The 22,147-nt window shown below is 58.0% G+C and overlaps 2 protein-coding genes across 4 annotated transcripts in view; one reads left to right on the forward strand and one right to left on the reverse strand.

The window, feature by feature from the left end:
• Positions 1-3,720: 3,720 nt before the first annotated feature.
• Positions 3,721-22,147, forward strand: part of CLUH (clustered mitochondria homolog) — a 34,504-nt gene continuing 16,077 nt past the window's right edge. The window contains exons 1-9 of one of the 3 annotated variants that reach the window (XM_062012116.1): positions 3,721-3,885; positions 15,582-15,778; positions 16,939-17,110; positions 17,259-17,402; positions 17,604-17,731; positions 18,359-18,513; positions 19,362-19,487; positions 21,121-21,268; positions 21,962-22,054. In XM_062012116.1, coding sequence (XP_061868100.1) covers positions 3,768-3,885; positions 15,582-15,778; positions 16,939-17,110; positions 17,259-17,402; positions 17,604-17,731; positions 18,359-18,513; positions 19,362-19,487; positions 21,121-21,268; positions 21,962-22,054 — 1,281 coding nt within the window. In that variant the 5' untranslated portion in view covers positions 3,721-3,767. Of the gene's footprint in view, positions 3,886-4,774; positions 5,044-6,723; positions 6,797-15,581; positions 15,779-16,938; positions 17,111-17,258; positions 17,403-17,603; positions 17,732-18,358; positions 18,514-19,361; positions 19,488-21,120; positions 21,269-21,961; positions 22,055-22,147 lie in introns of those variants that run through there. The other 2 variants (XM_062012118.1, XM_062012117.1) reach the window with 2 other exon arrangements.
• LOC133627375 (uncharacterized) lies at positions 11,363-13,671 on the reverse strand. The gene is made up of 2 exons (XM_062012467.1): positions 12,378-13,671; positions 11,363-11,783 (listed from the first exon to the last, which is right to left on the reverse strand). Exons 1-2 carry the CDS (start codon positions 12,773-12,775, stop codon positions 11,372-11,374), a joined length of 810 nt encoding a protein of 269 aa, XP_061868451.1. The 5' UTR covers positions 12,776-13,671; the 3' UTR covers positions 11,363-11,371.

Consider the following 22,147-nt stretch of genomic DNA (forward strand, 5'->3'; position numbering starts at 1 on the left):
CCTTGGTAAGGTGATGGTGTTGATGAACACTGAAAAGCGGAGGGAGAGGTGTGATGCTTCTTCTGTGTAAATACGTTCCTAGCAATCATCATTTCTAGTGCCTAGTATGTAAATGAAGCAACTCTGTCTGAGCTGCAGGATCCTTTCCTCTTCACCACTAATTAGCAGCTTGCTCCAGGAGTTGATCTCGTTTCCAGTCCCCTTCTCGATTGCTTCTCCGTCCTGCGGGTGCCAGCGGGCGGCCCCTGGCCGTGCAGCGAGGGGGGCTGCTCCCACCGGGCGGGAGAGGGACTGCTCCAGCTCCCCCCTTCGATGTTCCGTGCTTGGAAAGCAGCTCTGGGGGCGAGCCTTGCACTTTTCCCTGGACGCCTTTGCCTCGGAGCAGGAAGGATCAGCTCCTGCACGCTGTACCTGCTTCAGTCACTGCTGCTTTACTTGGGGGGGAGGGAAGCTCTAGAGATACTATATATACACGTATAGCTATATACACACATGCACTTGTTTTGAAGGGAAAACACTGTATGATTGTAATAGAAATGATGTTGAGATAAATTATTTTAATCTTGGTATTTATATAAAGTGATGAAAGAGATCAAAATGGTAAAAAAAAAACCCCAAAAGAACAACACAGCGTTGCTGTTTCTCAGTGAGCTGCTGCTGGGAGCCACGGGCAGCACCAGGAGCCCCGGGAGCCACGGCAGGGCCTGCCACTGTGCCTGGCCAGGGCTCCTACAGCCCCTCAGCCTCACGCAGAGTTAGCCCTTGGCCTGTGAGGTGCAGCAGGGGTCTGCAGGTGCGTTTAGTTGGTGGTGCTGGACTCTGTGGGAGTCCCACGGGTCCGCACAGCTCAGACCCACGCCGTACACGCCACGTGTAGGCCAGGGCATGGAACTGCTGACACGACCTGCTTGGTGTGGAACAAGCAATGTTTGATGTTGACTCGTGAAGCTTAATGATTAGACTGCAATGGATGCATAGCAATAACGCTCGTTGTTAAACAATGCCTTATGTGTACAAACCACAATGTGCTGAGAGGTTTCTGCGTACAGCCGGCCAGGCACCTCTCCTCTGCACCCCCCTTTCCTTCTGCAGCTCTGCAGAGCTCATGGATTTCATGTGTTGAGTTTACTAGTCTCTCTTTCTGCTATTATTGCTACTTTTCCTAATGCCCTCTGAGAAAGCAATGTCTCAATTGTGCAGCCTCGCAGCAGGTGGGGAGGAGATGTGCCCACTTGCTCTATGGTCCTCCAGACTGGGTGCATGCTCCCCTGGACTTATTTTAACCCCAGGCAGACTGGTTGGGAAGTTCTCCCTCTTGATCCTGTTAATTAAAAAGCCATATTTTCGGAATGTGTTTGCTGGGGCTAATCAAAGTGCTCCTGGCTGTGTCCTTCCCATCCCAGCTGGGAGGGTGCCACTGTGAGGGCCTGAATAAGTAGCACAGCTGCTCCTTGAAACCCCCTTGGGAGGCTGCACGATCTTCCCTGCTGCTGCATGGCTCTGCCCAGAGACCTGACCCTGGGGAAGCTTTTCCAGAAGCAGAGCTCAGGGCTTTCTCTCAACCACCTTACTGCAAGTGTAATTAGGCTCAGGGCACAGCTGATGGCTGCTGTGCAGGGGCATCTGCGGCAGAGGGGCTGAGGGGGTCTCTCCTGGGTGCCCGGGAAAGCTGGCAGCCACATAGCAAGAAACGTCCTGCCCGAAGTGCTGGAGAGCTGGAGCCAGCAGCGGGCAGAGGGTGCACAGTGCATCTCTGTGGATGAGTTCTCCAAAACAAGCTCTCAGGAGGCGCAGGAGCGGCAGCAGCACGGTGCTGCCCAGCCAGCTCTCCCCACCGGGAAGGGAAATCAGCAGCACGCTGATGGACTTCCATTGCCAGCAACTAGGTGAACATTTTGAGGTCCTCGCGTGCAGCCTCGTGAAGCGGCTGAGCCGTGGCTTCAGCCCTGCTCCAGGAGCCAGCGGCCCTCGCTTCCCGTGCTGAGCCACTCTGGCTGCAGTGACGCCGCAGCCGCCTCGCTGCACGTCTGTTCTTGTCACCCTCTTGCACTGTTGGTGCCTGGCTGCCAGGCCCTAGGGGGACGTGACAGGAGGAGAGAGAAAGCGTCTGTACGTCGGAGGTTGCCTCACGCTGTGCTCCGGAGCAGCGGTGTCGGTGTGCCAGGCTGGGCCAGAACCCGGAGTCGATGAGCACAGCAGCCACACAGGATCCCGCCAGACGCCGCGGCCCGTAAAAGCACAAAGACCAAAGTGCCGTGTCTGCTCGCGGGCGCAGGCTGCCCTTTGCCCCCGCGGCCAGGGCTCTGCCCTGCTGCCCGAGGGCTGGCCCTGCAGCTGGCCCAGCTCCCCGCTGCAGCCACGCCAAGGGCCAGCACCCGCGGGCTGGGGCACACGGAGCATGACACCGGCACTGTATCACACCCCTTCTTTTCGCTCTCCCCTCACGCCTTGGGGCCAGGAACAGGGTGGCAAAGCTGCCTGTGTGAGACCTGTAACCCAAGGAGACCCAGGCAGTGGCGGCTCCTCCGCGGTGTGGTGAGGGCTCCTGCCTCTTCCCAACAGATTTCGCTGCTTTTGTGGCTTCCAAAAAAGATCCCTTTCCTGTCATTGCAATTGGAATGAGACTATCAGGCCATGAGAAACCCTCAGATCTCTGTGTACCTGAAAAAGCAGACCCTTTCTTTCCCAGGGGATGTGGGTAAGGTGCTGAGCAACAGCCTTTGGTCGTGCAGGGATGAGCACAATCTGCATTCCCTTGGGTGTTTCAAGGTCATGGAGAAGGTCATTGTCATCCCAGTTCCTGCCAAGGCTGCAACGTGCCCCCTTGGGGAAGCACATCACCTCTGCCTGGCCAGAGCTGTGCTTGGGACCCCAGAGAAGGCTCTGGCAGAGGGAATGAGGAGGAAGCACCCCTCAGTAGAGCTCCTACAGTACCAGAGCGGCCGTGCTTTCATCAGAGAAAAATACTCTCCTCGGTGTAGTCTGAGCAGTTCAGCTGAGAACAATGACAGCCTGTGCCTCGCGCTGGGGAGGGCCATTGTGGCTGGACAGATGCCAAAGGTTAGACGCCGCTCCGCTGTACCTGAATGTTCATTTTACTACATGACACCATTATCCGCCAGCACAACGTTACTGTCGACTCTGCTTTTTAACCAAGTGCTTTTCAAGACGTATTACTACCCAGAGACCAGAGGATGGAGCTGTACTTTAGGAGTCCTTGTAATATGCCTTTTTCTTAATAAAGACATTGAAATCGGTGCAGGGTCGCCTGTCCCGGCGCGGCGCGTCCCGCGCGGTGCAGGGGCTGGGTCTGCCCCGACCCGAGGGGCAGCGGGCGGCTCCCCGCCAACCGAGTGTGCTGCCCGGGGAGCGGCTCGCCGCCCCGAGGGGTCTGCGCGGGCTGCGGGGGAGCAGAGGCAGGGGCCGGTGCCTTCCCCCCGCGACCTTGAGGCCTGCGGGAAGGTCGCACGCGGCCGGGCGGGAGCGAGCGGCTGCGGCAGCCGGTGAGCTTCGGCGGGGCCTCGGGGGGCCGCGGCCGCGCCTGGCGCCGGGCCGAGCGGGGCAGCCCGGCCCCGCGGTCCCGCGCGGGAGCGCTTCGCGCGGGCCGGGCCGGCGGCGCGGCGCTGCCCCTTTAAGGCGTTGCCGCCGGGCGCGGAGGTTGGTCCCGGGCGGCGCGCCGTAGCGGCGCGCGGGGTCGCGGCACCACGTGGGGCCGAGCGGCGCTGTCCTTCGCGGCGGGCGGGCGGGCGCGGGGCTCGGCGCGGCCCATGGTCATTAAAGCGGACGAGATGCCGCCGGCCGCCGTGCCGGCCGCCGCGCAGGGCGCCGAGCAGCAGCAGCAGGGGCAGCGCGCCGGGAGGCCGGCCGACAGCCAGCAGCGCCCCGGTAAGGGGGCGCGGGGGGCCGGGGTGGGCGCCCCGGGGGCCGCCGGGGCCGTGTGGAGCGCCGGGGCGCGGAGGCCGGGGCCGCGGCGGGGGACTCGGGGCGCCTCTGACAGCTTGTGCTGGGCGTCCGGTGCCAGGAACCGCCGGCGGAGCGGCCCGAGCCCGACTCGCCCGTTCCGCCGCGGCGCCCGGCTCCGGCTTTGCCCCCGGCCCGAGGGACGCCGTTTCCCGCGGGGCAGCCGTGCCCGAGCCCCACGCCCAGTCCGCGGCTCGGGGAGGCTCCGCGCCGGGGAGCGCCGGCTGCCGGGCCCGGAGGCCGCGGCGCTCGCAGCGAGGCCGGGACGCGCGATTCCCGCCGCTCTTCCGCGTCCCGGCGAGGCCGAGCCGGAGCCGGGGCGCCGTGGTCAGGGCAACGGCCCGTCCGCGCCGTGCGGCGCCTGAGCCCGCCCGCGTCGCGGCGGAGCGGGAGCCCCGGGCCCCGCTGAAGGTCACCTTCACCCGGCCGCACACCGCGCGGCGCGGGGGGGGAGCGGCCGCTGCGGGCTCCGGGCCCCGCACGGCGCGCGGGCGGCGGCGCCTCGGGGCCGCGGGCCGGGGCGGGACCGGCGCTGCCGGCAGCGCGGCGCGGGCGGCGGGTGCGGGAGCGGTCGCCAGGCCCGGAGCGGGTCGCCGGCGCTGCCCGGCGCTCCACGGGCCGGGGTGTGGGTACGGGAGCCGTTGAGCCGCCGGGAAACGCTCAACAGCGAGAGCTTGGGTTTCCCTGGGAAGGGCGGACGGCTCGTTCGAGATCTCAGCTGAAAGCGTCCCGTTTTAACTAGTTGCGGGATGGCTGCTCCTGCTGTGTCAGAGCCCGAGTGGCTCGAGCCAGGGACAGGAGCAGCCCCACGCTCTGATGGTGTCCAGCGCCTGCTGCAGGGCTCAGGGCATGGCTCCCGGGGGGCTGTCTCCTGCTCTGCGTTTTGCTGAGCTCGGTGTGTTTCCTGTCCAAGAGAGCCCAGTCCTGAGCTTTCATCCCAGGCTCGGCCCTGTTCTCTGACTTTAAACGTACGAGAAAGTGGGAGAAGCAGGGTGCTGCGTCTTTGGCCTCGTCCCCGGGCCCCCGTTCCTGCCAAGTGACCAACCGGCTGCTTCCTCTCTCCCGTGATGTTACAGTGGCAAGGTGAATTTTTGAAGTTTGTCACCCAAAGCAAAGTTCATGGCTGTTGAGTGCTGGAGCAGGCTGGATGCAGTTCAGGAGTGGGGAGCGGGTGCTGAAAGCCTCCCCCTCCCCCTGCACGCCCGGGTTTCCAGCAGCCGCCACGCTTGCAGTGCCAACAACTGGGTTAAAAAGTTACCCCGGGTAATCTGTGCCTCTCGGGGCACAAGCTGATTGCCTGAGCCGGGAGGTGGAAAAGTCCCCCCCACGTTTCAGAAGTGCACAATTGCTCAGGCACCTCCTGGCTTGGGGGAGGAGAGGGAGGAAGGCTCTTGTCCTCTCTGGGAGCTGGGCAGAGGTGCTGGGCTGTGGTGGAGATGGGGGCAGCCTGTCCACGTTACCAGCTCTGGTTCCCAGGCCCCACTGTCTGCCAGGGCCAGGCTGCTGTGTCGTACCTGCTGCTGCCCTTGCAGCATATGGAGCCCCTGTCTCGGGCACATGCTCTGTGTGCAGGAGGCTGTGGGCAGCTGGGCCCTGGGCAGGCTCCCGTGGGCTCCTCGCTGGGGAAATGCACCTCTGTGCTGTGCCAGCTGAGGGGACCTGGGGGTGTCTTCTCTGCCTTTGAAAGGTAAGAAGGCTCTTGCTTCCCTCTCCCTCCAAACTGGACAAAACTTGCAGCCCTCTGTCCTTCTGAACGCAAAAACACACACAAATGTGGACAGTTGGCCTTACTGTGGTGATTTCTGACAGAGGCAGTTATGGGCTCCGTTACCTTTCTCATTAGCCAGCCTGAGATCACTGTTGTGTGCAGCGTTTCTGGGATGATTTTTGTTCCTACAGTTGTCACTGCCCGAGAATGAGCTTGTCTCATGTGCAAGTTTAGCAGTGCTTCTGGCTACCACAAAATGCTTTTCAACCTCACCTTGCCCAAAGATTTGCTTTTTCTAGCCAGGTGTCTCCGTCCCTGTTCTTCGTGGCCACCCAGATCTTCAGCCCCATCTGTTAAAAAGCAGGAGAATGCAGGTGTTAGTGGAAAACTGCTGTGGAGGCGAGTGGAGCTGGGCGTCAGGAGCAAGGTCAGGAGACTGACTCTTAATCTTGGGATCTGCTATCGCTGTCTGTCGCCCGACCTTGGAGGTTTGCTGGTGTTTTGGAACGGGCCAAATTGCTGGCAGTTGAGGTTTTAATGTGCAGCTGTAACAGGCGTCAGGGAGAGAGCTGGAGGAATATTGTGCAAGAGAAATCCGATCACTGCTACAAGGTTAAGAAGAGGAAAGGAGTGTGATAACACAGCGTGTGTGGCAGGAGGGGGCTGGGAGCCTGGGGTCACGGCCAGCGGGAGAAGCACGGAGCTCCCTCTGGAAGCTCTGCCCTAGCAGTCTTGCTCACGGGTTTCCCAGATGAAAAGCAGCAGTAAATAGGTCAGGAACATGCACCTAGATAAATCCACTGGCAGGACTGCCTTCTGCACAGTAAGAGCACGTTGTGGTGCCGAGTCCCGTGTTTGTCTTCGTTGTCTGCAAATGACTAAACTTGGCAGCGCAGCCTCTCCTGGCACAGCTTCCAGCACTCCCTTTGCTTTCCTGCATCGTGCTCTGTTGGTTGTACTAGAAAGTTGTTATTTCTAGAAGCTTTCAAGGTCTGAAGTTCATGCATTTATTTTATTTGCATTTGAGAAGTAAAACCAGTCCACGAGGCAGCGCTTGGACAGTGTGAACGATGAAGACCCAGTGTGGCTACTCCTGTGGTGGCTGTGGCTGTTGCTTTTTGGAAGCAGGTCAGTTTTGTTTGCCAGTAGCAGCAAGGCTAAAGGTTAGCCAAGCACATGGGTGATGTAGTGGAGCTCACACATGCCCATTTACCAGTTGAGCTTTCTGTTGCAGTTCACCTGTGTGAGTCTGGGATGAATAGTTATCTGGCATTTTCTTGACAATTCAGTATAGTGACACTTACAGAGGTGACCAACCTTCCTTCTTTGGGTGAGGAAAGTAGATCTACACTTGCAGAAGTAAGCTCTCTTCTCAAGCTGAAGAAATAACTGCTGTGGCGCTCACCACATCCGCTTGACTGGTCCTGAGGGAAGAATCCTGTAGAGCAGGTCACTGGAGTCAGGTTCCCTCCAGCTGAGGGACAGGAGAGTAATGGGACATTTGTTTAAGGAAGCATTTCCTCTGTTTGCTCTCTCCTTTCTCCCTAAAGAGAAAAGCTCTACTGCAACCCTTTGACGAAGCTGCAGGCTCAGAGGAGGTTTGTGCAGTTACTGTCCAACACCACAAACCTGCAGGACTGTGACTCTTGCAGAGAGCTCCACGGGCTGGGTTGGCCTGGCACTGGCCTTTCTTCCCAAGCTCTGCACCACCTAACCCCTGCCCTTTGGCTGGGGCAGACTGGGAATGGCAGTGTGGTGCCAGCTCTTGCAGAGCCCGTTGCAGGGCTGGCTGGGCAGGAGGCTGCAGCTGATCAGCACGTCTGTGCTGCGCGATGGCAGTAGGAGCTGCTCAGGGCAACATTACAGCTGTTGGGTCTCCCCTGCAATGCCTACCCAGAGCTCCCTGCTCTCAGCTCAGCAGGTCTTGTTGCTCTCAGCTTCATTAAGGCTTCATTATTTATATAGGGCTCTTGGGACCAGCAAAGTTGTTCTTTCCAGGTGTGTGCTGCGTGGGGTTCTCTGCAGAGCTGCTGTAGTTGTGGTGGCAGCATGGGATGAAGCTGAAGCCTTCCCTGTGCTACTGTGGAGCTGTGGCTGTTGCTTCCTGCCATGGCTGTTCTTGTCTGCAAGCCTCGTGTTCTGCTGGTCCTGCTGCATGCAGAGCCTAACAGGGTAGTTCATTGTCTCTGGATCTTGTTGTCTCAGTAGCTTTCAGCCACTAAGGTCTGTGCCAGAACAGAACACACGTGTGTGCAGCATTATTGATTCTTGGTAGCTGCCTGAAATGTGATTCCTTCATCTGTCTCCTCTTGAAATTTGAGAAACGTGCTCTTCCTAACAGTTGATGTTTTTGTTGGTGCTGATCTTTGCACTTTGCCTTAGGTCCTGCTCTTTGTTTGAGTTGCACGTTGCTGTAGCAGGGTCACCCACACAGATACTTCCAGGATGAAGTTTCCAAAGTTTTGGTCAGATAAAAAGTTTACAAATGAGTTTAAATGTAGTTCCCAGGTGTGGAGAGCACAGCATGGGGAACTCTGGGTGCCAACTGCAAAGCACGAGGCACTTCAGTGGCTTGGAAGTGCCTGAGACAGCAGGTGTGGGACCCACCAGTGCCACAGTGCACAGGGAGGCACCTCGCGCTGTCTCCCACCTCCCCGACGGGATGTCCTGCAGAAGTGTTTCCAGCAGGGCTGTCTCTGGAGCTAATGCCTGTTCATTTAGTCAATTCATTTGCATTCATTAAACTATTTTGATTTATTATTTGGCTAATGTTTCATTTGCACTTGCTTACTGGCACCATCTCCCATGTTAAAGCTGGCACCACGCTGCTCTGAACTTGCCTTGGTGTGAGCTGAAGAAATGCTTCTTAGTGTCTTGAGACCTCCTCACCAGGTACTTCTCCAGGAGGAGATTTCACCTCTTCCCAGAGGTCTCTTGATAAGGAGGAAGAGTTGAAGCTGTGAGTACATCTAAACCCCTTCAGAAATGATCAGAAAAACAGAGTTGGTGCTGGCCCCTGAGGCCGAGGGCTGCTGTGTCTCCCAGGCCCTGTGGCTCTTGCACCAAGGAGCAGCCACAGGTGTGCCATTGGCTCCCTGCTTATTGAGGCAGGAGCTGGAATAGATTGGACAGACAGCTGATTCCTCTTCCCTCCAAAGGGACAGGAGAAGCTAGCCAGGATTTTCTGTGGGAATTTTGCTGTTATTCAGCTGGTTTCTGCCCTTCTCCTGGCTGGTGGCTGGCTGGCACAGGGGCTCTAGGGGCTGTTCCTGCCTTTCCTGATGCCTTCCTCAGAGAAGGGATTGCCCTTGCTCTGTGCATGTTGTGTTGGCCTTGAGCAAGTGATCATGTAAGCAGTGTGGGCTTGGCTTGGTTCTTCTTTTGAGATTTTTGTGCTAGGGATGTGACAGTTATTTCTCCTCAGTGTAGAGCTGTGCTCCTTCCCATCTGTGAAGCTGTGTTGAGCCCTCAGGAAGGAAGCTGAGGAAGCCTGGGCTGCACCCTGGGCTGCCCAGGGGTGGGGGGTGGCTCTCAGGTTTCCTCACCACACGAGAGCCTTCCCCATCAGGCCAGGCTGCAGCTCCTGCACATCACATCGTGTGTGTGAGACATCCAGCCCATCAGGGAGCCGGGGAACTGAGGCCGAGCTGGCTGCGTGTCGGCTGTCAGAGGGGCTGTGCTGCGGGGCTGGGGCTGCTGCTGAGGGCGAGGGTGGGCGGCTGCAGCGCGGCCTCACTCAGGTGTGCTCTGGCTGCGCTGCGGGCACGCTGCGGTCTCCTGGTGATGCAGAAACCTCCGGCCCCAGAATCCCTGCTGCAGCTGCCAGGATTTCTTAAAGTAGCACGGATAGAGGCGTGGCGTTAGGGGCCTGTGTGTGTGGTTTTGTGGTTTGTGTCTGATATGACAGAGCAGGGCGGGAGGACAGAAGATTTGTCTGGGAACCCTTTCCTGGTTCACTGCCTGGCTGTTTTGTGCTTGCCTGCTTAGTATGGATGGCTGTGCCTGGGCCCAGGCGTGCCATAGTAACCGTCCTCGCCTTGTAATTCAATGCATCTCACTTGCTCGCAGGTTTGGCAGTGCTGAAGGGCTCCAGCCCTCATCCCATGCTGCACCGGTGCAGCACTCGAGATCCGGCTATTTATATCCGCTGCGGGCCGGGGCGATGGGGCTGCGCTGCCCGCGCCTGAAGAACCTGTTAGATACAGTCTGGGTCTGCTGTGGCGCGGTGGGGAGAGGAGAGCAGAGCTGCAGCTGCAGGGAGCTGCGCTGGGGCTTGGCAGGCGTCATGCCGCGCAGCAGGTGAGGGTGGCTGGGCAGCACCCCGGGAGCAGCGCAGCGGGCCCAGCGCACGGCTCTGGTGAGCACACGGCGTGAGCTCAGGGCCCCGCGCGGAGTCGGCCGCCGGCCCTCGCGTCCCAGCACCCTGGGACCAAGGAGTTTCGTTTGGGGAAGGCAGCCCCGGCGTGAGAAGGCAAGCGGGTCCCGCTGTGGAGGGCGAGGGCTGCTGCGTGGGAGTTTGCCTTGTGGGAACTTTGGTATTTGTGTGCAAAGAGAACTAACTTTCCTAACTGGGTGCTGTGAGCCAGGCTGCCTGGGAGCATGGGGAACAGCCTTGTTGCAAACTGCTGCAGGCAAGTCACCGATCTGATCTTCCCGACGCGCAGCTGTAGCTCTCCCGATGAGAGGTCACCGCTCCTACCAAAGCCCCCCCTGAGCTGCACCGACTGCGCAGAGACGCCAGGAGCTGCCCAGCGCGCTGGGCCGTACCCAGACATCATCCCCAGCGAGGCGCTGCCCGCAAGCCCGCAGAAGTGCGCCGAATACATCCGAGACCTATCCGAGGCCAAGGACAAAGGAGGGACGGTGCTGGTCTGTGATAAGAGCCATGTGAGCCCCTGTGTGGGCGCTGCCGGCCCTCCCCGGCGGGCAGAGGCATCCCCTGCAGCCGCCGTCCTTCCCGCCGACCTTGGGGAAGGGCTGGCGGGGCCGCTGGATCACGCTCGGGCGCTCGAGCCCTGCCAGAGCCGTGTGAAACCTGAGGCCGGCGGCTCAGCCCACAGATCCTGCCGCCGGCCGCAGCACGTGGCCGCAGCTGACGGGGGAGATGCGGCCCCCGGAGCACGTCCCGCCGGCCGCAGCGAGGGCCCAGCAGCCCAGCGTTCAGACACGGCCGCGGTGGGCCCGGGCGGGGTGCCGGGACACGGCGGTGCTGCTCCCTCCCCAGGGAGCCCTGGGATGCCACCCTCTGCTCTGCCAGCCCAGAGCCCAGCCCTGCCGCCGGCCTCCCCTGGCGAGGTGTCACCCAGGGCTCGTGACAGGAGCGCGGGGTTGGCAGTGCCAGAGCCTGCTGCCTGTCCCGGCGGCAGATCAGGCTGTGGTCCCGACTCTCGGGTGCAGGCGCTGCCCTCAAAACAGCAGCAGAAGAAGAGGAGGAGGAAGAAGCAGCTCACACTTCTAGGTGCTCAGTGACATGGTGCTTGGTCACATCTCTGTGTAGCCATGTGGCTGTCATGGGAGTGGGTGGCTGCGTGTGCCCGTGGGATGGGGCAGGACAGAGGAGAGGTGAAGTTTTAACTTCACATCAGAAGGAGGAGGAGGAAGGTGGCACGATATCCCACCCCAGGGTTGTACCACAGAGGGACCTGTCTGTGCCTTGTCCCTGTTAGCAACACAAACATAAGGAGGTTTTGCTTATTTTGTTCCTTAATTCGTAAGGCAAATCCTGCTCTTGTTTGTGGCTGGACATGGGGCTGTAAGGGACGGGAGCAGCTCTGCCAGGCCTGGCCTGCAGCAGCACAGTGAGGGGTCTGCTTGGAGCCTTGGGCTCCTCCAGCTGAGCACCTGGGAGGCAACACCTGACCTGGAGAGATGGAGCAGCTCTGCGTCTGCCCAGCGCAGGGACGGGATGTTCCTCCTCATCCTCCTCATCCTCCTTCCCTCGGTGCATCTTTGCCGCCTGTGGGGCAGCAGGCCCAGGTGGTTGCTGCAGCATGGGAGGTGTTTTCCTTCTCTCCCTCTGCTCCACAGCAGGCGTAGCGTGGCCAGGGTCTGTGCCAGTTGCTCCAACATGACACCAAATGGTAACTCGGGCTGGCTTTTGTCCTTGCCAGGACTTCTAGGACAGGAGAAACACAGATTACTATTTTTGAAGTCTCAAGGTCAAATCATGCCTTTCTGTCACCGTGTTTCTGTTCAGTCCCTGTGCAGTGGCTGGTGTCAGCCGCTGTGTTTGGGTGCCACTGGTGGAATGAGGGGCTGTGCAGGGTGACTGGTTGCTTGGGTTCTGGTTTAGTGCCTTGCTTGCTTTGCACATGGCTGTGCCTGTGGTGGGTGTTCAGGCTGCAGGCACAGCTGGGTGAGAGTTCCAGGGTGCTCAGAATTTGAAATGCCTTTGAGGAGGGAAGGGTAGAATTTGGGCCCTCAGAATGACACTGGAGCAGATCATGAATGAATGGAGCCCTACCCTCAGTGACAGAAAAGGGAGGAGTTTAATCTCCAGGTTTGTGCCTCTGAACCTCCGCTGTTACTGAGCACAGGGAAGGAAAGTGCTCATCTGCAGAGCTCTCCCCTTGCCATCAGCGGCACTGCCCGTCCCTGCGTGCAGACAGCAACGCTCGGCTGGGTGTTGCACCCTGTGTCAGGCCGGGCTCGCAGGGTGCCCACCGCCCCTCAGGCTCGTGCTAAATGGGATGAGAACAGGGCTTCTCACCTCGGTGTGTGTGCTCCTTGTCCAGGGACAAAGATGAAGGTGAGTGCTCCTGCTGATCCTCCTCCAGGGAGTGCGGGTGGATGGTGAGGTGCTGCCTGCGCCGCCTCCTCCCCCTCCCTTCGTTTGCTTTGCAGCTCTGGAGGCTTCAGGCCTGTGTGTGCTCGAGGTCTGTTCCTGCTGTGCCAGTCGCAGTGAGCACACTGTGTTACAGCTGGGCTGCCTGCCAGCGCCAGCACAAGCTCTGCAGCCTGACCAGGGGCTGCCTGTGCGTCCCCCAGGAGATGGGGCTCCCGGCGCTTGGCCAGCCCACAGCTCCGTGTGTGGGGCAGGTCCTGGGCCGGGACTGCTGCACAAACCAACTGCCTGTAGTGAAAAGCAGGAGCGTGGTCCTGTCTCATGACTTTCCCCTGCTGTGTGCACACTTTCCCTGTCTTGCTTTCCTTTGCAGCTGAAGGTGGTTGCTGTGCTCAAGCCCAGCGTGTTCATGGGTTGTTCAGCTCTCACATGAAGCCTGTCTCTTCTTGTTTGGTTAGTGCCTGTGCCCTGCTTGTCTCCTCCCCATTCCCACTCCAAGCAGGCGCTTTCTCTGCTGGATGGTGCTTAGAAAAAAAGACATAAACCAAAATCACGTTTGCTCAGAGCTGACAGGGTCCCTCTCAGGAGTATCTGCCAACTGTTGTGGCACAGAAATAGTGCCCACCTCGCTGCTGCTGCTGAGTCAGTTGGTTGGGAAGCATCCTTGATCCAGCCTTTAGCATGACTACAGGGCAGAGGGTGCCTGAAGCATGGCCCAGGTCAGACTGCAGGAGCATCAGGACAGGAGCCATGGCAGGGAACGAGAGCAGAGAGACAAGAGCTGGCACATCCCACAGGCTGCTCCTTCCACACCTCAGCTGCCAGCCACAGTCTGCTGTTCATAAGCAGCACCTCGAGCTTCTCATCTGTGACACTATGGGGAAAGTTCTTGGGCATGGACAGATGGAGATGGGGCACCTTGGGCTGTGTCTGGCTTCTGCCTGTGGCTGCTGCCACAGCAGCTGAAGATGGGCTTGTTGGGTCTTCGGTCAGTGCTACAGCCTTCCTCGAAATGGTGTCTCCTCTGCTTCAGCAGGAGCAAGACTGCAGTGATGCTGCTCTGCTGGGGTGGGCAGGGGCCGCACCAGGCCTGGCCCTGGAGCTTTACAGGTTGCCCTGCCTACAGTGCTGGTAGCCCCCAGATAGAGCGTTTCTGCTCATCCCCAGGCACTCAGGCAGTGGGGAGCAGGGCTGTGCCGGCCCTGGCTGCGCTGAGGGGCTCTCCTCAGCCCTCTGGGCATGGTGTGGTTCTGAAACCACGTCTCTTGGGGCACTCTTGCGTGGAGCTTTTCTCTCTGTTTTTCATCATGACTGCAGCATGCTAGAGGCAGAGCCAGGCCTCTCCCTGGCTTGCCCGTGGCTTCATCTGTCACAGAAATGAACAGCTTGTGTTAAGGACATGGGCAGAGTGACAGGGAGCATGTGCAGCAGCTGCCGAGATGCTGGAGGCAGCAGAGGCTGCTGAAGGCAGCATGGTTACCTGCTGCCTGGTGGGATGGGGCTGCTCTCCTCGTGTTTCTTGCTCTTTCACCGTCTCCCAGTTCGGCCCTCACAGTCTGTGAGGTGGCTTTGCTGTTGGCAGTTGCGTGGAGCAGGAGTGTGACCCGGCAGGGATGCTTCAGCAGTTTGTTGCTGCAGCCTCCTGTTGTGCTCCAGAGGCCTGCAAGGGAGATAGACTGTTTCAGCCCTGTGCTTACACACAGTGAAGGTTGAGTGACTGTTTGGGCTGCCAGAGCAGTTGGGGCTGATAGGTGAGAACCAGCTGTGACAGCTTTAGGTCTTCAAGCCACAGCCCAGTCTGCATTTGAGAAATGAGGGAGCTGAGCTGCCATCTCCCCTGGAGCGCAGCTGGGGCTGGGACTGATGCATTGCTGGGAGGTGAGGAGGAGGAGGAAAGAGACTTGCCAGGTGGAGCTGGCTGGAGGACTGAAGCTTGGTGCTCAGCAGCCTTGGGGCATTATCCTGGCTTTGAGCCACCCTGACCCTGTGCAGCCTTTTGGAAAGGCTGTTCCCAGTGCCCAGGGAAGCCCCAAGCCCCTCTGACTGTGCAGCTTGGGAGCACCAGGCTCTAACTGTGTGACCCTGGGGGTCCCGTGGCCAGGGTGTGCTGGCCATGTGTGGCCAGGCTGGCTGTGCTGAGGCTGTGCCCCATGTGTGTGATGCCCACTCCTCTCCAGCACCCGCTGCCCAGGGAGGCAGATGAGAGCAGTGCTCTGCCTCCAGGCTGGGCCGGGGGGGGTCTCTGCCCTCTCCCAGCAGCTGCCATCAGCGGCTCTGGCCACGGCTCCAGCTTACCCTGGCAGTGCCTGGGCCTAGGTGTGTCCTCCTTAGCGTGGTCCCCAGCAGAGCTTGGTGGGTGTAGGCTGCTCCAGAAGACCCGCAGCTCCCCAGATCCTAATCAGCGCTGTGACGCCAGCTGCCTGGCTGGAAAGGAAAACAAGGCATTGGGAGGGCGCAGTGGGCGCAGAGCTCCTGCCCGGTGACGCATCTGCCTCAACCAGCACTTAAAGTGTCGTCACCTTTTTCCTGAAGAAAATTGCCTGGGCACAGCCTCGCCCTGGCACCCTGGGATCTCAGCAAAGCATTCTGGCAGTGCAGAGGGTGGGCAGATGCAGGCCGGGGCGTGGGAGCTGTTTGTGTGCCTGTGGAGTAACCTGGCTCCACGTGATGTGCGGCTCAGCAACGCAACCGCTGCCTCTTCCCCTCCCAGAGCCTACCAGGAGGGATGTTAGAGCTGTGTAACATGTTGGTGCAGAGGTTACAGCTGCCTCCGGGCTGCACAGCACCACACACCCATTTCTTTTAATTAAGAGGCTTCTTAAGACTAAGCTGAAATGCGCTGTACACTGACCCATCCTTCCTGCTTTCCTTCCCGCCCCTCGCTCAGGGTTTGTGGAAGATGCAAACCCTGCAGGCGAGCGAGAGCACGTTCAGATGCTGGGAGGGAAGGGCCTGGCACACCTCTGTCTAGTAAACACCCACTGCAGAATAAAACGTTTGCTGCCTTTTAACCCCTGGTTTGCTTGGGTGGGCCAGGGGACAGCGGTGGGGCCCGAACCAGTCTCCAGCCACTCGGAGAGGAGCCTCCCTTTGCTCAGACCACGTCTAAACCTCTCTCTTCTCGCCCAGAGCACCCCTCTGGCGTGGCACTGATGAATGGCAGCGGCCCCCACGAGAGCCTCAAGGGTGAGAAGGATACCAGGCAGAACGGGCACGAGGAGCCTGACCCGGGCGAGGATGGGAACGACCAGGAGGTCATTGTCATCCAGGACACGGGCTTCACCGTCAGGATCTGCGCGCCAGGGATCGAGCCCTTCTCCCTGCAGGTACCTCCCTTCGCTGGGGAGGGCAGCAGGGTCGTGGTGCTGGCAGGAGGAGGCAGGGAGGGCTTGAGCCAGGGCACACATAGCACTGTCCCAGGGGATGGGACTGTGCCCAGGGAGGCCCCCCTTAGCCCCCATGGCCTAAAAGTGGGGTATGCAGGAGAGAAACTGCCTGACCTTTTTGTCTAGAAGCCCCAGGAAGGAAGACACAAGCAACAGGCTGTCTGGCACAGGCCTGCCTGGCTTTGCAGGGACAGGGAGGTTGTTTTGCTCCAGATCCGAGGTGTGGAGCAAAGGGAGGGAGTATTAGCTGAGCTGTAGCTGCTGCTTGTCCATTACTGGTGCTCCTTGGGCTGACCTGGGTCTGGTCAGTACAGCTCAGGGAGCTCAAGCCTGGAAATGAAGGGAATGATGGCAGGCCCCACTTCCCCTCTGCACAGAGAGCTCTGCGTGCATCACATGGACGGTGACGTGCTGCCAGCCCAGGACAGGTTCTGACATGTCCACCTGGTATTCTGATTGAGCTTGATACTTCACTGAAAGCAGTTCAGGTGAAGGATCTCTAATCTCAGGGAGAGGCATCTGGAGTCTAAACCCAGTTGGAAGTCTTATGTCCCCAAGACCAGCAGAGGTTCAGTGAAGCTCCATCCCCTGTGGAAGTGGCTGCATTGCAGCCCAGCTTCTTCTCTTCTTTAAATCCCCTTGGCTGTTAGTTTTAATAGGCTAATAATAGCAGCTGTGTTGTTCACAGCAGCTTATGTAAACTACCCTGAGTCCTCCGAGCTTGGGAGCAGTGTCAGTGGTGCTGGAGCCTGGGCAGGGAGGCAGGAGCAGCCGTGTGCCCTGGAGCTGTGACCCTGGCACAGGCACCGCACCGCGCACAGACCGTGGCAGAGCCAGCAGAGGAAACGGGGTGTTTTCCATGTGTGTCACTCAGATGTGCAGTGTGAATGGATAAGGGAAGAGCCCTCAGTTTCCCCCACCTCCTATTCCTTCGCTGCCCTTTCTGCTACCTCTGTCCCATCCCTGGGAGGGAGAGCTGGAGCTGCCCTTCCAAGCCTGGAGAGCTACAAGAGGTGTTTGATTCTGCAGCAGAGGGAGGAAGTTTGGCAAGACCACGTGTGAAGAGGGACAATAGCCATCTGTGTTCTTCCCTTCTGAAGGTCTCTCCTCAAGAGATGGTGCAAGAGATCCACCAGGTTTTGATGGACCGTGAGGACACCTGCCACCGGACGTGCTTCTCCCTGCAGCTGGAGGGCAACGTGCTCGATAACTTCGCTGAGCTGAAAACGATTGAGGGGCTGCAGGAGGGATCGCTGCTGAAAGTGGTGGAAGGCAAGTTCCCCCAGCCCTCGGGAGGGACTGAGGCCTCTCACAGGGAGTAGTTTTGGCCACGTGCAGCCCTTTCCTGCAGTTTCTTTTTGAGAACAAAGGTGTAAGCAGCTGTGTAATTGCAGTTTCTTTCCTCCCTTTTGCTCATCAGAGCCATACACAGTGCGAGAAGCCAGGATACACGTGCGTCACATCCGGGACCTTCTGAAGAGTCTGGACCCATCAGATGCTTTCAATGGTGTGGACTGTAATTCACTGTCCTTCCTGAGTGTTTTCACTGAAGGAGACCTGGGAGGTACGAGGGGGAAAAAGGCTTCTGTAGTGTGCTGTTTCCTGACTCCTTGCCTCTGTAAAAGGCACTGTAAGAGTCAGCTGTCCCACATGGTTCAGAGGTGCAGAGAAGCACTCTAACACTTCTGCCTTCCTCCTCCAACAGCTCCTGGAGGAGGGAATGCTCCGTTTTTCAGCACTCACTTTGTATCTCTGTCCATTCTAGACAGTGGAAAACGGAAGAAGAAAGGTACTGAAATGGAGCAAATTGACTGCACCCCTCCTGAACATATCCTGCCAGGTAGCAAAGAGAGACCCCTGTGTGCCCTTCAGCCCCAGAACAGAGACTGGAAGGTAGAGTTCTCCTGTGTCATTAAAACAGCTATTGGCACATTCCTTGCAGCAAACTGGTGTTCAGGGATTGAATCCTGCATTCAGGTGGACTTTGGGATTTGCTCTGCTCGATGCTTAATGAGTGCTGGAATAGCAGTGTTTAGCCAAAGAATAAAGTCCAAGAGCTCGTGTGCAAAACACTGGACACCGAGTATGGACACCTGCAGAGTGTGAAATGGCCAGTGCTGTTGGGAGGGGTGGCAGGGAAGGGAGAACAGCACTTCTCTGCAAAGATCACTACAAATTACCCTGAGCTTTCCCATACCCTCCCTCCTGCATTCTGGTTCAGAAGCTGCCATTTGAAAACCAGTACAGCAAGAAATTTGTGCCTTGTGCAGCCCAAAGGCCCAGGGTGGCTGTTTTTACCTATGTTTTATGGTGTGAAAGGCAGCAAACTGAGGCACGGGTGGGGATGCAGAGGGCTGGGGCAGGCTGTGCTCCTGAGACCAGTCCCTTTTGTTTTGTTAAGCTTCGTCTGTGGGACCGAGCGAGGGCAGCGGGGGAAAGGAGCGTGGCGCGTGCATCGGATGGCTCTGTAACGCAGGGGAAGGAGCTCCTGCTGACTGGAGTTGTGTTCTTCTCCTGTAGCCTCTGCAGTGCCTAAAGGTGTTGACGATGAGCGGCTGGAACCCTCCGCCCGGGAACCGCAAGATGCACGGGGACCTGATGTACCTGTACGTGATCACGGTGGAGGATCGGCACGTCAGCGTCACCGCCTCCACGCGGGGCTTCTACCTCAACCAGTGAGTAACGGACATTCCTCCTGCCCTGCCCTGCCCTGCCCTGCAGCAGGGACCTTGTGATAGCCAACTGCAAAAGAACCCACAAACAAATACTGGCTGCTGGGTTTTTTCGGTGGCAAACAGCCTGCTTTGCTTCCCTCTCACGTGGGCTCGCGGGAGCTGCTGTACTGGATTGGGCTGTTCGGTTACGCCCGGTACCATCTCTGCACAGAGGATAAATGCCTGATGCTTTAGGGAAAGTTTAAACACCCCATAATGTCGTCAGCTAATTAGAGTAGTTTATGTTGGGAGGGAATTCCTTCCTGACCATTGCAGCCGTCTCATTTTGCCCTGAAGCAAACCCACAGCCTGTCGGAACTTCCGAAGCCGGGCACAGATTTGACTGTTCAAAATAAAAGTGACTGGGAGCCTGCTGAAGTGTCTGTGCTGTGCCTGGCTGTGCTGAGGCAGCTGCAGGCTCCGTCCTGCCCAGCGGCCTGTAACAGACCTGTGGAGTTGTGGGTGGAGAGAACTTGAGAGCAGCAAGCCCTGCTGTACCTGAGCAGCCAGCGGCTCAGAAAAGTCTCTGGGTGGCCTCAATCCTGCAGCCCAGATAATTGCCTGGGCAACTGTAACTGCATGGTTGAAATGCAAGGTCATAATTCACAGGAGAATGAAGCTGTCTGAAGAGAGCTGAAAACACAGGGGTACTAGCTGTGTCTCACATGGAGAGACTGGAGAGGGCTCTCCATTTGCAGCAAGGGCGTGTTGCACAGGCCTGTTGTTCGGGGTGTCCACGGACGGCACTGCTCTGTGCTGCGGGCACTCGGCGATGGCTCGTGACTTTATCTCTTTTTTTTCTCTTGCAGGTCTACTGCATACAACTTCAATCCCAAACCTGCAAACCCCAGTTTTCTCAGTCATTCCTTGGTGGAACTACTCAACCAGATCAGCCCTACCTTCAAAAAAAACTTCTCTGCTCTGCAGAAGAAACGGTAGCAGCACCCTTTCCTCTCTTGTAGCCTGGAGTGGTCTGTTGGGAAGTTGCCTGCTGAGACTCAGCTGTGTGGCTGGTTCTGTGGGCACTGGCTGCCACCGATGCAGCCAGGATTGGGACTCCTGCTTCCTCTGAGCTCACGTAGTGGTGGGTGGTTGGGACATGAATCTCTGCAATAAAGACCACAAAGCACCTGCCCAAACGTGGAGGCAGCACATCATGTAGCAGCCAGTGTAGCAGCTTTCCCCTGCTCAGAGGATGGAGCCACAGCGCTGTGCCTCAGCTGCTGCTGCTCAGCACAACAGCAACAGGCCAGGGGAAGCCCAGAGGCCTGGCCTTATCCAAGGGATGGCTGCAGCTCCTAGCTGGCTCGTGCTTACAGCACATAGATTTAGGGGTTTTGGTTCTGCCTAAGGGACAGCAGCTCCCCATTGCCACAGGAGTGTCAGTTGTAGGGGCCACCTGGAATTCAGCCTGACCTGCTGAGAACGGAGCACTTAGGGCAGGTGTGCACAGTGGGAGAGAAAGCCCAGAGCTGGGTTTGTGCAGGGGCAACTGCTGATGTGTTCCCAGCTCCTGAGATGGGGGTGTCCTTGCTGGGTCTCTGTGGTGGCTGCTGCCTCACAGGCAGGCAGCAGAGTGCACATGAAGCACGGCCACACGCTGCAGCACCCCTGTGCTGGCCCTGCCAGCTGACCCCTGCTGGGTACCTCCTCTGAACCCAAAACAGACACAAGCATATAATACTGGGTAAAGTCACCCCATGAGGGCTTTGTGCAGGCTTACAGGGGAGAGTGAGTAATTCTTTTAAACATGTCTGTTCATGTTCACTTTCTCTAACTTCCTCTAGCTCCTACAAGAAGAAGAATAATAAAAACTAAGAATGTATTGTTGTATTCTGCTGCCCTTGCTGCAGGGACCATTTATTCTGCTCCAGGACAGTGGGTCCTGTGCAAAAACCTGTCATTCTTTAGAGCCCACTTAATGAACTGCCTCGGCTCAGTAGGGTGCAAATTGACAGGCACATTGTGTGGCTTTCAGGAGCTCTGCTGCTGCTCTCATTAAGAAGATGAAAGTGACACTAGACAAGGGCTGGAAATTAGCTGCAGCCTCCAGCCACTACTGTGACTATCTGGCCATTTAAAAATGATTATGCTGTATTGGTTCTCGGGCCAGAAGTAAATACAGATGAGACTCCAGCACCTGCTGAGAGCAGACAGATTACACAAGAGGCCATTTGGTGAAGGTTGCTTTTCACTTCATTAGTGGGTGTGTGCTGTAGGCTGGTTTTGTGATGCAGCCCGGGTGGGCCAGTCCGAGCTGTGCAGCTGGGGGTGGGCACCCTCTGCCTTGCTGCCGAGGGTGATGGGGGGCTCCAGCGGTGCCACTGAGGATAAAAGTGGGCAGATGGGGCTGGGGAGAGCCCGGGTAGCTGTGCAGGCTGCTGCTGAGAGCTGCTGCCCCTGCCAGGCAGTCAGCATGGGCTGACTTGTTAAATGAAGTCTGTGCTGCTCTCGAGGCCTGCTCTGGTTTTGTTTGTCAGAAGCTGATGCTGCAGAGGGAAAGTTCTCTCAGAATAGAAAGAAGGCTTCCTTTGGAAAAAAGTGTAATTGTTTTCACTCCCAAACCAGGGTTCAGAGACACCCCTTTGAGAGGATAGCCACTCCTTTCCAAGTGTACAGCTGGACGGCTCCGCAGGCAGAACACGCCATGGACTGTGTGCGGGCAGAGGACGCTTACACCTCCCGCCTGGGCTACGAGGAGCACATCCCTGGGCAGGTACTGGCCCTGCTTTGCCTGGCAGCCTGTGGCTGCCTGCTGTGCTGGGAATCACTTCACTTTAAACAAACAGACCTCGTATTTGGGGAAGGGTATTTGCTCATCAAGGGAAAACACGGGAGTTCTTGTTCTTGACAGTGCTTTTGACTAGAGGGGTTGTGCTGCTCTGGCTGCAACTCCCATCACACAAAGGTCTGAGAGGAGCCTCTTCTGCTCAGGTGTTTATAAATCCCATGTCTGTGCTTCAACAAGGCAGAGTGCTCCTCCGTGCCAGTCAGGCCTGAAACAGCTCTCATGTCTCTGAGCAAACCATTCCAAATGCTTCAGTTAGAGCTCTGTAGCATAACATCTTGCAGGGCAAGTGGTGCAGCACGGCGTGACCATGTGGCAGTGTGCTGCCAACAGCCCTGCACTGTGCTGCTGAGCTGGCAAGCTGCTGTTGCACTTAAACTGCACCACATGGACTGTTCTAATGTGAGATCTGTCCCAAACTGCTGTTGAATATTACTTGAGCCCACTCACAATGAGTGTTCATTCCTGCTGCTAGTTTGTTTCCCCTGAACTCCACAGCAGCCTGAATTCTTGCCCCTTCCCCTCCCTTCTCTCACAAAATGCCTCATAAAGCAGAAATGCTGAGTTGCCAGCCCCTTCCTACACAATGTATTGCTTCCAACAAGGCTTTGACTCTTTCAGACCAGAGACTGGAACGAGGAGCTGCAGACCACGCGAGAGCTGCCACGCAAGAACCTGCCTGAAAGGCTGCTGAGAGAACGAGCCATTTTCAAGGTAACTTTGGGATGTGCAGGGAGCTCTCCACATGGCCTCTTGTCTGCTGCCCATGTCACATCTGGATATGTCTCCTGGGCTATCCTTAGCAAC

This window comes from Colius striatus, chromosome 20 (genome assembly GCF_028858725.1).
Source record: "Colius striatus isolate bColStr4 chromosome 20, bColStr4.1.hap1, whole genome shotgun sequence".
NCBI lineage: Eukaryota > Metazoa > Chordata > Aves > Coliiformes > Coliidae > Colius > Colius striatus.

Bases quoted from the DNA above. Each gene is read 5' to 3' on its own strand.
- LOC133627375 (XM_062012467.1), bottom strand. From the start codon at position 12,775: ATGAGACAGGACCACGCTCCTGCTTTTCACTACAGGCAGTTGGTTTGT. The intron at 11,784-12,377 runs GTGAGAAGCCCT...CTCCTGTCCTAG, and splicing joins CAAGGAGCACACACACCGAG to AAGTCCTGGCAAGGACAAAA.